At 39.1% G+C, this 15,631-nt stretch overlaps 1 protein-coding gene across 7 annotated transcripts in view; it reads right to left on the minus strand.

The window, feature by feature from the left end:
• The window catches only part of EML6 (EMAP like 6), a 273,045-nt gene that overhangs the window by 59,940 nt on the left and 197,474 nt on the right, over positions 1-15,631 (minus strand). For all 7 annotated transcript variants that reach the window (XR_012379830.1, XM_073897700.1, XM_073897701.1 and 4 more), the window contains 5 exons: positions 9,945-10,045; positions 8,423-8,625; positions 5,958-6,069; positions 5,567-5,694; positions 2,158-2,299 (listed from right to left, as the gene is read on the minus strand). Coding sequence is in view for 6 of the 7 variants with exons in the window: in XM_073897700.1 (XP_073753801.1) it covers positions 2,158-2,299; positions 5,567-5,694; positions 5,958-6,069; positions 8,423-8,625; positions 9,945-10,045 (686 nt within the window). In the remaining variant the exon portion in view is untranslated. The remainder of the gene's footprint in view (positions 1-2,157; positions 2,300-5,566; positions 5,695-5,957; positions 6,070-8,422; positions 8,626-9,944; positions 10,046-15,631) is intronic.

Genomic DNA, 15,631 nt, shown 5'->3' on the forward strand with positions numbered 1-15,631 from the left:
GTTTAATAATATCCTGCCCTCCTTATTGTCAAGATTTTGGTAAGCATGGCCCCAGGGATGGGACAATCATACAGCTTTGTGCTAAGGCACTCCAAATTCAGCTTCCACACACTCCCCTCTGTCACGGTTCATGGTATGCTGAAAGCTATGTCATACCAGTAACTGCAAACCGCCTTATCTAAATTCTATCTTCATTCATGCACTCAGGTAGCAACAAGTTATTTATGTACTGTGAGTCACGCATGGTGCCAGGGCTGAGAGAACAAAAGACAAGCCTGCCCTTGAGGAGAGTCATCAAGATGAGGTTAACCATACACTTTATTATACAAACCAGGACACTTCTCAGAGTGAAAGGGAGAGCTAGTAATAATTACACCAGGAAAACTGCTATAAACTGGATCGAACGGTCATCCCATCTAAGATATGTGGGTAATTGTTCTTTTGAACTAATTTTTAACCCAGTGAATAAAATCCACCGTCTGATGTTGAAGTCACTCACAAGGAGGTCTCAGTGTATCATTTTCCCAGTATAAATTCGTGGTCAAATGATTCAGTCTTGCAGTGGCAAGAAGCATGGGCTTCGGAGTCAGACCTGGGTTTGAATCTTGGCTCCCCCACTTACTAAAGCCCACAAGTCCACTGTAAAGAAAGGCAAGATGGCAGAGAAAAACGGCTTTTGGCAGTAGCCGTAGGCGTGTTCTCTGAAGCCACTCTGTCTGGGTGGGAGTTCAGTGCAATTTCAGGCAAACAGCCGAAGTTCTCTGTGCCGCAGTCTCCTAAGCTGTACGTGGTAGTAATAACGGCCTTACTCTTTGGGTTCCCATGAAGACCAAATGCAAACGGCTAGGAGTCACCAACTCAACAGGATCAGCCACCATCACTGTTACTATTGTGTTGACATCTTTTTTCATTTTATTCCCCTGCAATATATTCTCCATGTCTCTCTACTTGTAAAACTACCCCATATAAATATTTTAGGGCCAGGTCCCATCTCATCCTTCCCCAGGAACTTCCACAAATGCTTTGAGCCTCAGCTCTCGGGTTTCCTCCCTGCTGAAGTTGTCCCTGGCAGCAGGCCTTCTCCTGAGCCTCTCCACACAACCTTGCTTATGCCAGACATCTTTCATTTGTCGCTCCACATCCGCTCTCCACCCTTCTCTGTGCTTTCTGCTGGCCTGCGCAGATCGCGTCGGTGGTCTCCCTGGCCCTCTGGCTTTTGGCTGCGTTTGGCCCAGGGGGAGCATGAACAAGAGACTCGAGGGAGGGCGCAAAGGAGGAAGGGGGAACAGGGAGTTTGGGCTCTGTACCCCCGTAGCTGCCTCCCCTGCAGGGTCACTATGCACTGGCGGCAGCCCTGGGCTGAAGGTCCTAGCTCCTCTCCGGCCTGTCCTCTCACAAAGTTCTCACTTCTGGGTTCTAGCATTGCTCTCTCCTCTTGCCCCTTCAGGCCCAGGGCTGATGGAGGGACCTGGCTGTTAGCAGCTGCACGGCGCTGCACTATCCCTCGTCATTCCTCAACACCTTACCCATCCCTTTAACAAATGGTCCCATTTTTAGACTGTCCTCAAATCACCCTATTTGAGTGGACCATCTGTTGCTGGGACTCTGAATCTTGTCCATCTCTGACACCAGAGATGGGACCGTTCATCTTGGGATCCCCAGGACCTGACACACAGAAGCTACTCAATAAATGTTTGCCGAATTTGCACTTCTTGGTATACCTCTTTGTTCTAGTAGCAAAGAGTGTTAAATACATATTTACTCATTTCTTGATATTAACTATTTTTTAATAAAACTTTTGCTTTTCAGTAATAAAATCAGTTGTAGAGACTGTTAAACATAAAGACAAAGAAGCATTCTTTACAAGCTGATGGGTTTCAACAGACTTCCACAGAGCTCCACCAGGAGAAGAAGAAGGACATATTGCCCCCAGGTGGCAAATGTCTGTGCAGTGCAAGGAAAATGAAGGAAATAATAGATCAGGCCGGCTTTCTGTAATTTCCATCTGTAGCAACGAACACTGAAATCCCATTACCTAGCATAAGGGGGGGCATGTACCAGGCACACTCAGTAAATATAAGTTGAGTGAATGAATGAATGCAACACATTCTGTTGTTGGTAAATACTTTGACAGATGTGTAAAGTGGTATCACGTACCTTTTTTGAGTTTTCGAACTGCCAGCATACGGTGCTGGGAGGATAATTCCCAGATCCGAAGTGTTTTATCATCACTCACCGTTGCACAGATGGGCAGGAGAGGGTGGGCTGCCAGCCCCCATACTTCTCCCTCCATGTGCCCCTGTGGGAGAGGAAACAAAGCCATATCAACTCGGTTCACGCTTCTTGGCTAGCCCTTCCGTAGCACTGTGCTGTAGACCCAGCAGGTTCACATATGAACAAACACAGGCTGAGCTTCCTTAAACCAAAATGAAAGCACTGAATAATTTTTTCATTTGAACTTAAATCTAAAGCTGGGCCTACATGATGACAAAATCTTCATTTGTAAAGCAAAACATGGACTCGTTGCTCATAAGCTTTGTTTATATGATGCCAAATGTCTTTCCTTTTAGAAACATCTGGGTAAATGATAAAATACCCTCATTTGATCCTCTTGCTTGATATTGAGTTAACACAGTATATATAGGCACACATACACTTGCAAAACAGCTTGATCGTGACACAAAGCACCTTTATGAATAAACCCATGTTCTAAAAGATGTAGGTAACCACCTATCTCTGTCAGAGGGATTGGACAGCAATATTCTTTATTTTTTCCAAAAAAAGTAATTACTTTTAAAAAAAATCCAATTAAGGCATATGCATTGCATTTGGTTGTCATATTTCTCTTTTCTAGTCTTACTGAGATACAAGTGACACATAACAGTGTATAAGTTTAAGTTTGGACAGCAATATTCTTATTAATTTAATTTTAGTCCTTTGAACGCATAGCATTTGGCCAAACAAAAGCTCAGTTTTCATATCAAGTGTCCTGGGAATAACTCAGGATCAGTGTTTGTTCACACATTATTCTATTCAGTGAATATCAGAAAACTAAAAGGTGCTTAATAGGCATTGGGCCAATTCCATATACCTATATCTTATCACACACGCACATAAATGACTTAGAAATAAGATAAAAGTGTTTTAAAAATGAACAATTAGGGAGAAAATGACTGATTCCTGTAATTTATTACTCAATAAAGCAGTGTAAAGAATAGATTAGTGCATAGAACAATAAAACAGACCAGACTGTTCACTGAATTTCTGCGTTTAGTGTCTACTTATAAAAAGACTTTGCTTAGTAAAGCAAAAAGGAAGACCATACACAGCATCGGAAAGGTGTTTGTACTTGGACTGCTTCAGGGAACAGGTGGCTTTCTGAAGAGAAACTGGATGATTCTGGTTTAACAGGGAAACTGAGCAAAACAATAATTTGGCAGAAGTTCCAAACAGAGCTGACATGTTGACATTCAAATATCTGAGAAGGGCCAAATGGTGTAGATACTGTCTTTGAATTTATTGGATTTGGAGTACCCTACATCCCTAGTTTTCTAGTTTTCTTCCCTTCAGAAGCCTCTCATCCCAAAGGTCATGGTCAGAGGATGGGTCAGGTGTCAACCCCAATGTCCCCCCAGAATGGATGTGCTTGGAGGTCTTTCCCAGACCAAGTCCCTTTTACATTTTGCTTGAGGACAGGGTTGTGTGGCTCTGAGACCCTTTTAAATCACTGCCTCATATACTGACTTAAACATGGCATTTTCCTATCTAATGGGACTAAATTTCTGCATACCATAGGAATGGACAGTGAGCAAGACAGGCTGGAAGTTTCTCAAGTGGTATAGGAATGGGCTTGGAATCTTACCTTCCTTCTTCTTTTTCTTTTTTTTAAAGATTTTATTTATTTATTTGATAGAGAGAAAGAGAGAGTACAAGCAGGGGAAGTGGCAGGGAGAGGGAGAGGCAGGCTCCCGCTTAGCAAAGAGTCCAATGTGATGTTCAATCCCAGGACCCTGGGATCACGACCTGAGCCAAAGGCAGATGCTTAACCGACTGAGCCACCCAGGCACCCCTAGCTACAGAGCTTTTGAGGTTTGTTTTTAACACAGAATTCTTCTTTAAACACATTCTTACTCAGGATATCCTGAGTGGGACTTGGGCACATGCATTTTTAAAACCTCACAGTGTTCTGAACCACGGTGTGTGCGCAGACCTGTTCCCATGATGTAGCAAATCCGAGGGCCACTCTCAGTGGGATTTTGGGGTTCATCTCTAATATAGCAAGCCTGTAGGAGAAGGAGGTGAAGCTTCTCTATTGGACCACAGAAGTCCTGAAGCTTATTATAACCAGTGCATATTTTTTCACTCCAGCTTCTGAATGGACACCCTCATCCGAATCTGAGCCTCTTCCATCTACAAATAAGGCCTGTCCATTACTAAATTGGGTAGGACTATCTGTCACCTCCACATAGTCTCACCCCCTCAAGTGAGATTTTATCACTTCACTGATTTTTGAGGATTCTGTTGATGTTATTGTAATGTGATTTTACCTGAATATAATTCTTGAGGGGAGATGGAGGGCAAGAAGTAGGTCATGTGTTTATATGCACCAAGATGAAGACTAGAATGAGGCAAAAAATCTAAGGAGATATTTGTATATCTGCTGTGAGTAGAGAAAATAATTTGTCCTGATAGTTTTATAGATTGACAGATCGAGAAGAAATATACCTAAAGAGCCTCCTCCACACCTGAACTTGATTTAGACAATGAGGTTATGGACTTTGAGCAGATACTGTAATGGGATAATACTCTTGGGGGTGGGGGGGGGAATGTACTCTGCATATGGTAGGGACAGTAATTATTGCAGCCAGAGGGAAGACTGTGGTGGACACATTCATGAAGTGACCTTCATGATCCTCCTGGTTTTCACCCCTGTGTAATCACCCCCTTTCGAGTGTTGCATGACCTGTCACTATTTGCCAACTGATAAAATAGGGCAAAGGGTATGGTTGTTCCTGATTACATGCATTTGATGATATGATTAGGTGACATAAGACCAGTGCCTGTTTTTTTCTCTTTCTCTTCATGGCTTCAAGGAAGCAAGCAGCCATGTTGGGGAACCCATGTGGCAAGGAACTGTGTACAGCCTCTGGGAGCTGACGGTGACCTCTGGCCAACAGCTGGCAAGAAATGCAACCCTCAGTCCTACAACCACAAGGATGTGATTTCTGCCAACAACCTGTATGATCTTGGAGCAAATCCTCCCTCAGGTGAGCCTCTGATGAGACTGCAGCCCTGACCTTTCCTGTAGCCTTGTGAAACTTTAAGCAGAGGACCCAGTCAAGCCATGCTTGGACCCCTGACCCATAGAAGGCTAAGATAATAAACGTGTATTGTTTTAGGCTGCTAGATTTGTGGCAATTTGTTATATTGCAATAAGTCATTAACACAGCAGTTGCGCCACCCTGAGACTGAGTGCGTACTTCAACACTGCACCCTAACCGGCCCCCTGGCCTCACCCAAGTCCCAGCTGTGATGGGAACCGTGCGTTAGCATATGTACACAGTACCTGAACAAGCAGTGTCATTGGGCCACTTTTATCAATTTCCAGGATCTCCCCATTTTTTGTTCCCACCAGGATATGTCCATGTCCCAAAGTGATGGCACGAATTGAAGGGTTATCTTCTAAAAGCAAGCCTGAGGGGGGAAATGTTGTACTTAATATTGTAAATAGTGCATTTAGTAGAACAACAACAAGCCTCATAGTCATATATACTCCATCTTTGTAGTTCAAAAGTACTAGGTACTAGGCAATCATCCTTGATATTTCTACCAGGGGCCAAGAGGTCTAACTGCAGAAGGAGGAGAACCGATTTAGTAATGGGTGTCCACGAACTTCGGTACCATCTTTTCCATTCCTGTAAAAAGAAAGATTCCAATCACATATTTGGGGGTGGCACCTTTTGAGCTGGTTGACAACGCTGCTCTTTTAATGGCATAAGTCTTCAAGCATCTTTCAAACATATCATCCCAGAGTTCCACAATTCCATCCTTTCCACCTGTTACAAAACCCTGTGAAGGCACACATGGGAAGAATGAAATACACATCAAAATGACAAGTTGCCCACCCCACCTATAAAGGGCTCCCCCTTGGGAAAGGCAGCTTTGTCTGTGTTTCCTTCCTAAATATAGGAGACTGAAAAACCTGACTACAAGTAATATTAATATAGTATTTCCTAGAAGCATCCCTCCCCTACTTCTCTAGTGGATAAAGCACATTCTCAATGTGTGTTCCCAACACTTTCCTCAGAACTTTGGTTGGTATCTGGCACCCTAGGTCCCGGATGGCCATTTCTGTGCCCTGTCCCCCACTTCAATGTGGGCGCCTAAGGAACAGGAAAGCCTGGCAGAGTTTCTGGCATCTCATCTATTCCTACTGAATGAACTGGAATTAACATTGTAATTAAAAATGATTACTAAATATGTTCAAATTAGATATTTACTTTCAGGAGAAAACATCATTAGCTTTTAAGAGGAACTTAGGCACTTCATGTAACACAACCATCTTATTTTGTTCAATGGACATCAATGCCCATAATAATTAAAATCCAGATTAAGTTTTATAAAACCTGGAAAGCAAAATGATTAGCATATTAGGTTTTGTTTTTGTTTTTGTTTTTTAATGAACAGTGATCTTTATTCTTGTTCTAAGCTTATGATTTCTTGGCCTTACTAGTTTTCCTTTCCGGCAAATTATACATACCAACTGCTCTTAGGAAAAGCCTTTTTTAAATGAAAAAATACTAAGTAATTCATTGTTTTCTTGGAGACTTTTAGTTTCCTTTATTTCAATGAAGTTCACAAGGAAATAATATTTTGAAGTTTTTGTTTATATTAAATACCCATATTCTCATTATAGATTTTAGGGGAGACTCAATCCCCAAATTATATTCAAATTAGACTGTGACATCCTGGTATTTTACATGATGTTTTGGATTAATTTACCAAGCAGTGAAAGAGTTTAAATAAGTTACCAGCACATCAACTTCGAGACCTCCTCAGATTCTGCTTTCTACTTTCATCTTGTCTAACGTACAGTTTTAGCCAAAACAAATTTGCCAGTAAAACAGCTTAAACACTAAAACTACCATTGTAGTTGCACATCTAACAAGAACCTACTTCAGCATATTTACCTGGGAACAGGGAAATGCAAAATGAGGCATGGTTTAGTTAGGTTTGCTGGGTGGCTTATGCTGTTTAGAGGTCAGAGAGTAGACAAACTGGTACCACCAGCAAGCTGGCAGTGAATAAAAAATGGATTTTTCTGGCAAAGTGGTTGAACAAGGTATTTTCATAGTACTGACAGTAAGTGTGATCTTTCTTTGAAAAACAACAAACAACAACAACAACAAAACACTGTAGGGCAGGAAGGTGGCTGGACAACAAAGATGAGTTTAAGTGGAAATAGAGCAGGTGTGATTAATTTTGTGTCAACCTGACTGGTTACAGGGTGCTCTGATTAAATATTATTTCTGTATGTGTCTGGGAGAGTATTTCCAGATGAGATTAGTATTTGAATTGGTGCATTTAATAAAGTAGATTGCCCTCCCCAATGTGGGCGAGCATCATCCAATTCTTTGAGACCCTGAAGAGAACAAAAGGCAGAGGAAGGAGGAATTCATCCCTGTTTTTTCTGTCTCACTGACTGAACTGGGACATCTCCTCTTTTCCCATCCTCAGACTGAGATGCACACTAGTGGCATCCCTGGTTCTCTGGCCTCTGGATTCGCACTCAGTTATACCACCAGCTTTCCAGGGGCTACAGCTTGCAGAGGACACAGTGGGAATTCTTAACCTCCATAACTGCACGAACCAATTCCTTATAATAAATCTTTTTTTTTTTTGTAGATGTGTATGTGTATGTATGTCCTACAGATTCTGTTTCTCTGGAAAACCCTAATACAGGCAAAGCCAAGACTTCACTTTAACACTCTTTTTAAAGCTGAACCTGTCTACACAGGAACAAACTGGTTATCAACTAAACTTTTGGTCAAATTGATGAGTGGGACAATAATCGAACCACTTGGTACTTTGAGGTCTTTGCTTGTTGTGTACAAAGGAGAAAGAGAATGCTGAAACATTTCTCAGGACTCGTCTGCTACTGAGTTTGTACATTATCTCAACACTTATTAAGGGGCTCTCAGGGTTGACAGCCAGGAGGAACGAGTATGAAAACAGTAGAAACTGCATATAAGTAAATAATTATAAATGAAAGAATTTTTAAAAATATTTGTACTCCTCTCCATTCATGACAACTATTTCCCAATTCAGATAGGCTTTAGAGACAAGCAAGCATCCTGCTGGTGTGGGCCTTCCTCGGACTAATTTATAATTTTAGAAAGCTAATGATGAAAATATGCCATACCTTATCCAATGCATACATAGCAAACACAGGCCCGTCATGAGCTTTCACTGTCTTTAGTAGTAGAATATCTTTCCAAATAAAAATATCTCCAGTAGCTGCTCCTGAGAACACTAGATCTTCCATTCGCCCATAAGAAACACACATCATTGTTTCCAATTTTCCAGCACTTCCAAAAATTCCTCTTTTAGAGGTGAAGCCCCCACCTGAAGTGGACCAAGAGCATTTATTATTTTTTTACATACTGACACCTTCTATGAGCATCTGGAATGACTGTCTTCAATGAAAACCCCAGTGTGTCTACATTATATGTATATGGAAAGATGTATAAAGATGGCAGAAAACATCATAAACAAAAATATTCTAAGAGGGTTTCTCATTTACACATTCATTAATTCAATGTTTATTGAATCCCCCCCTTTGTGGTAGATACAGTGGTCAATGCTGGGGTATAAAGATGAGAAGAGGAGCTTCTTCATTCAATGAACTTAGGTCCTGGTTGGAGAGAGGCTGTCTTTATGCATCTCAGTCCAACAAGACATACATCCAACCAAGGTTCAGTGCCAGTTCCATTCCAGCCAGCGGAGGAGGGACTCAGTGCCTGGGCTAGCTAGGAAAGTCTTCATGAATGCTGACCAAAGAGAATGCGAACAACACTAGCAGTAATGAAAAATGTGAACATGTGACATATGTTTTGCCTCGATTTTTGTCATGGGAACTTTAGGGTGAGAAAATGAATCACTATGTAGGAAAAGGTACATCAGATTTGTCCTTAGGATGTTCACATTTCCCTGCACTTCCTGACAAGCACTGAAAAACCCAGACCTAGTCCAGAAAACTATGCATAGACCGGCTCTCCAGACATGTTGGGTGCCACTATCTTTTCTTTAAAAGCGGAAAGCACTGGAACAGTTGCGTGTTTACATTTTGTCCAGTGTAAGATTCGTGTGCGTGGTACCTAAGCCAATACTAAGAATTCACAATCCCAATAACAGGTCTGCTTTATTAGTGAGAAGAATAGGATGTCCTTGCATGTTTTGATATGCTTATTCACTCATCCTTATTATCAATATTATAACGCACAAAAATTTTTTGGATCACCTGTTGTGTATAGTGTTGGGGTTTAATTCATGTTTAAATTCAGTGAGAAAGTAATAAAAGAACGCTCAAAATACTGAAAATGTTATCCACTCAACCAAAGTGATTATTTTATTTCTTGTTCAGTGGTCCAACATAATTACAGCTTTCAGAACAGATGATTAAATATAAAAATAATTGTTTTTACAGAACATTTCCCAATGCTTTCTAGATATTGATAAACATGCATAGCATCATACAGAGTGTTCCAAGTTTTACAGCTTGGACATAAACAGCCCAAAGTGGAATTTGGAAGAGAATGTCTTCCAGGAACATTTTAATTTTAAATTGTAGAGACTGGCTAGGTAATGGTGGTGGGCTTTTTTTCAGATAGATTTTTTTTTTTAAAGCTCTCAACCACATAAACAATAAACCCAAACAACAATACCTGCTTGTTGCCAGAATTTGATATGCTTCATCCCAACTGTAACCAGTTTGTCAACATGGTGTGGGTTACACTTAACCACAAATATCTTGTCTTTATGCCCTCTGTAAGAGACAAATAGAAAAAAAATCTAGTTGTCATGAAGCTTTAATACAGAGTTTTATTAAAAGCATACATTTGGTCTTTCATTAAATACATCTAACAGGACAAGTAAATTAGAATGTAATTTAAAATACACATAAGGTCTATAATAAAATCATGAGCTTTGACTTTTCTTTGCATGTTTGAGCCCTCTCTTCTAACCCTCCTATTGCTACCAAAGTCTACTCACTTATGCTCTAAACAAATTAATGAAATATTTATAATGGATCAGAATGTTTCCATAAGATAAAATTAATGCCACTATCATAAGATTGCAGTTCTCAGGATATAGAGGTCCTATACAGAAAAAAGGGGAAGACACTGCTGTCATATTAATGAGAAGTTTCAAATGTAATATTCTTTCCTGTGGAAGGCATATCTTTAGGTTAAAGAGAATTTCAGCTAGAAATGTATTTACTAGAAATTGAAGCCTCTAGCTCACATCCATGGGAAGAGAAAGGATTTCATCTATTAATCCAAGGCACTCTCACTGAAAAACCCAGATTCATTCAAGAACAACTATACATGGGCTGGCTCTCCAGATGTTGTGGGCCATTATCCTTTAGAAACAGAAACTGCTGAAACAGTAGCTTATTCATGATGTGTTTGTGTGTGTGTGAACTCAAAAGTCAGATTCTTATTTAATGTCATTTCCAGTGGAGTCAGGAACAAGATTATTACCATTGCCATTTAACCTTGTATTGAACATATTAACAAGTGCAGTTAGGTGAGGTTTTAAAAATTAAAGGCATAAGAGCTGGAATGGAAGAGGTGAAACTATTTCTATTTGCAGATGATGCAACTATGTATCTAGAAAACTCAAAAGAAAATAATGTAAAAACAATTATAAACAAGATAATTTAGTCAAGCTACAGCATACAAAATTAAGTGCAGAATCAACAACTTCAACATATGCAAAAAACAGCTGAAAAATATAATGGAATAAATGATTTTATAAACAACAACAAAAACCAAGGTATAAATTTAACACAAAAACCTGCACATAGATGTTTACAGCAGCTTTAATTCTAATTGGCAAAACTTAGAAGCAATCAAGATGTCCTTCAGCAGGTAAGTAAAAAAAAAAAAAAAAAAAGTGGTATATCCAGACAATAGAGTACCATTCAGTGATAAACAGAAATGAGCTATCAAGCCATGAGAAGACATGGAGGAACCTTTGGTGGAGTCTTTAGGGTTTTCTACATATCAGATCATGTCATATGCAAATAGTGACAGTTTTACTTTTTCCTTACCAATCTGGAGGCCTTTTATTTCTTTTTCTCTTGTCTGATTGCTGCAGCTAGGACTTCCAGTACTATGTTGAATAAAAGTGGTAAGAGTGTACATCCTTGTCTTGTTCCTGATCTTAGAGGAAAAGCTTTCAGTTTTTCACCATTCAGTATGATGTTAGCTGTGGGTTTTTCATATATGGCCTTACTATTAGAACTAATAAATGAGTTCAGTAAAGTTGCGGGATATAAAATTAGTACACAGAAATCTGTTGCATTTCTATACACCAATAACAAAGTAGCAAAAAGAGAAATTAAGAAAAGCAATCCCATTTATAACTGTACCAAAAAGAATAAGTTACCTACAATTAAACTTAACCAAGGAGGCTAAAGTCTTATACTCTAAAACCTATAAGACATTGATGAAAGAAACTGAAGATGACACAAACAAATGAAAAGATATGCCATGCTCATGGGTTAGAATAATTCATATTATTAAAATGTCCGTAGTGATTGACAGCAATCCCTATCAAAATACCAATAGCATCTTTCACAGAACTAGAATTTACATGGAACCACAAAAGACCTTGAATAGCCAAAGAAATCTTGAAAAAGAACAAAGCAGGAGGTTATCACAATCCCAGATTTCAAGATACACTACAAAGTTATAGTACTCAAAACAGTATGGTACAGGCACAAAAACAGACATATAAATCAATGGAACAGTATAGGGAGCCAAGACATAAATCCATGCCTATGTGGTCAATTAATTTAGAACAAAGGAGGCAAGAATTTATAATGGGTAAAAGACAGCCTTTTCAACAAAGGGTGCTGAGGAAACTGGGGAGCTACATGCAAAAGAATGACACAAGACCACCTTCTTATACCATATACAAAAATAAATTCAAATAGATTAAGGACTTGAAACCATAAAAGTCACAAAAGAAAACATGGGCAGCAATATCCTGGACATTGACCTCAACAACATATTTAAGGGTATGTCTCCTCAGGCAAGAGAAACAAAAGCAAAAATAAATTATCAGGACACTAAAATAAAAAGATTTTTCACAGCAAAGGAAACCATCAACAAAAAAACAGGCCACCTAGTGAATGGGAGAAACTATTGGAAAAGGATATATATGATAAGGGGCTAATATGCAAAATATATAAAGAACTTATACAACTCAACACCATAAAAAAATCCCATTAAAAAATGGGTAGAGGACCTGAATAGACATTTTTCTAAAGAAGACGTATAAATGGCAAACAAACACATGAAAAGATGCTCAACATCACTCATGAGAAAAGTGCAAATTAAAACCACAATGAGATATTACCTGACACCAGTCAGAATGGCTACTATCAAAAATATAAGAAATAACAAGTGTTGGCGAGGATGTGGAGAAAAAGGAACCCTCATGCACTGTTGGGGGAATAAAAATTGGTGCAGCCCCTTTGGAAAACAGTATGGAGTTTCCTCAAAAAATTAAAAATAGAAATATTATAGGACCCAGTAATTCCATGACTGGGTATTTACCCAAAGGAAACAAAAACACCAATTCCAAAAGATAACTGAAATAGCCCCGACAGAGAATGACAAATGCCATAAGAGTTCACTGATAGGTGGAATCTAAAAAACAAAACAAATGAACAAATGAAACAAAAGAAAAACAGACTCATAAATACAGAAAACAAATTGGTGGTTGCACAGGGGATGGGGTTTGGGAAAAGGGCAAAATAACTGAAGGGGACTAAGAAGTACAACCTTACAGTTATGAAATAAATAAGTTATGGATGAAAAGTACAGCAGTGAATACAGCCAATATTTTAACAACCTTGGATGGTGACAGATGATAATTACTTTTATCATGGTTAGCATTTCAAAATGTATATAAATGTCAAATCACTATGTTGTACACCTGAAACTAACATAATATTGTATATCAACTATACTTCAATTAAATAATAAAAATATAATTTTTAAGTTAGAAATGCTTAATGAAGTATATACAGGTCAAAAGACACGATGTCTTAAATTTTCTTTAAAATAGTCTAGCCAAAAAGTAAGTAAAAGAAAAAAAACAAGGGGCAGGGGAAGATTTGTACCATCTGTAGAATGATGCAGCTGGGTGAAAAGGAGTCCACTATGCTATTTCCTCTACTTTTGTGTAACTTTGAGATTTTCCATGGTAAGTTAAGACAACAAGACAGAGCATCTCCATGCCCATTACACGGGCCCTATACTGACAGGCAAGGAAAGGAGAGGAAATGATGTTTGAACATTCTCTCTTCATTTCTTTGAAAGTCCAAAATGACACATGGACATTAGGGCCAAGGCACAGCACTGCAAGTTATCAGGAGCAATTAGGACAGAGAGATAAAAGTTTAGATATGTAAGGAGAGAAAATGTGCTTAACACCAAGAGGGGAAATAGACCAAATAACCATAAAAGACATTAAGCGTCCAAAGATTTCTTGCTTGGAGGAAAATGCCCACAGATTTTAGATCATTAATAAAAACTTTAGAGAGAGGATGCTAGAGAAAACTGACAAGAAAATTGAGAGCAGGTATTACAAATTACATTTCCCACACAGAAAAGAGGACTATTTTGCGTTTATCCAACGCCAAATATTTAGATAGTTGGAAAAATGGTGTTTTTTTTTTTTTGAGAGCACTTTTTAGTTTTCATCTAATTTCTTGATGTCATAAAAACACCAGTGGGTTTTCTTTGTGGCTAAAGTTCTAAGCTGATGAATGATGGCAGATCAATGTTCAGTTAATGCCAAAACCTACATTGAGGACATTCATGGATACTTCTGCTATCTTTCCCTTAGATACTTGTTAAATCTGTAGAGTAGTTGCCTACAACTGTGTCAGTAAGAAAAATAAAACGGAAAGAGTTTCAGGTCCTAAGCAGAAAGTAAGAATGCAGAAGACTGTCCTGCTGCCCTAATAAAGGATGATTCCTCATGCCAGAGTCATAAGTAATTCACCACATAGGGCCACAATGTAAACTCCACTGGCAAGCAGAGGGGAAGAGGGAAGGAATGTGCCTCTTCCAGAAGTCCAGGGCAGCTGCACACAGGTGAGTTGGCTTCCAAATGTTCTATTCAGAACCCTTCATTTGCTTAGAGGCCCAGTCCTGTGTGTGACTTGTGTTCTCTCTCTTTTTTTTTTTTTTTTGTAGAGGTAGCCCACAGCTTGGAAGAGGGAAGGAATGTTTGATTGATACCCCATCTTCAAAAAGGATTTGAAGGAGCTTACAATACACCAAAACCATAAGATACCTATGAATAAACCTAACCCAAGAAGTGAATGATCTGTACCCTGAAAATAAAGAACACTGATGAAAGAAATTGAGAAAGACATAAAAAAATGGAAAAACATTCCATGTTCATGGATTGGAAGAAAAACATTGTTAAAATGTCTGTACTACCCAAAGCAATCTACATATTTAATGCAATCCCTATCAAAATACCACTGGCATTTTTTGCAGAGCTAGAACAAACAATCCTAAAATTTGTGTGGAACCACAAAAGATCCCGAATAGCCAAAGCAACCCTGAAAAAGAAAAGGAAAGCTGGAGGCATCACAATTCCGGACCTCATGCTATATTGCAAAGCTACAGGAATCAAAATAATATAATTACTGGCACAAAAATAGACACATACATCAATAGAACAGAACAGAGAACCCAGAAATGGACCCACAACTATATGGTCAAATAATCTTTTTTTTTTTTTAAGAGAGAGAGTGTGAACATAGGGGAGGGGCAGAAGGGTGGGGAGAGAGAGAGAACCCCAAACAGACTCCACACTTGGTGCAGAGTCTGACATGGAGCTCGAACTCAAGACCCTGAGATCATGACCTGAGCCAAAATCAAGAGTCAGATGCCTAACTGACCGAGCCACCCAGGCACTCCATGTTCAACTAATCTTCAACACAGCAGGAAAGAATATCCAATGGAAAAAAAGACAGTCTCTTCAATATGAGGTATTGGGGAAACTGGGCAGCACCATGTAGAACAATGAAACTGGACCACTTTCTTACACCATATACACAAAAATAAATTCAAAATGGATGAAAGACCTAAATGTAAGACAAAAAACCATCAAAATCGTGGAGGAGAACACAGGCAGCAACCTCTTTGACCTCGGCCATAGCAACTTCTTACTAGATATGTCTCCTGAGGCAAGGGAAACAAAAGCAAAAATGAACTATTGGGACTTCATTCAAATAAAAACCTTCTGCACAGCAAAGGAAATAATCAACAAAACTAAAAGGCACCTACGGAATTGAAGAAGATGTTTGCAAATGACA

Source organism: Callorhinus ursinus, unplaced genomic scaffold, assembly GCF_003265705.2.
Source record: "Callorhinus ursinus isolate GAN/ISIS: 27379988/994484 unplaced genomic scaffold, GSC_fseal_2.0 scaffold10, whole genome shotgun sequence".
Lineage (NCBI taxonomy): Eukaryota > Metazoa > Chordata > Mammalia > Carnivora > Otariidae > Callorhinus > Callorhinus ursinus.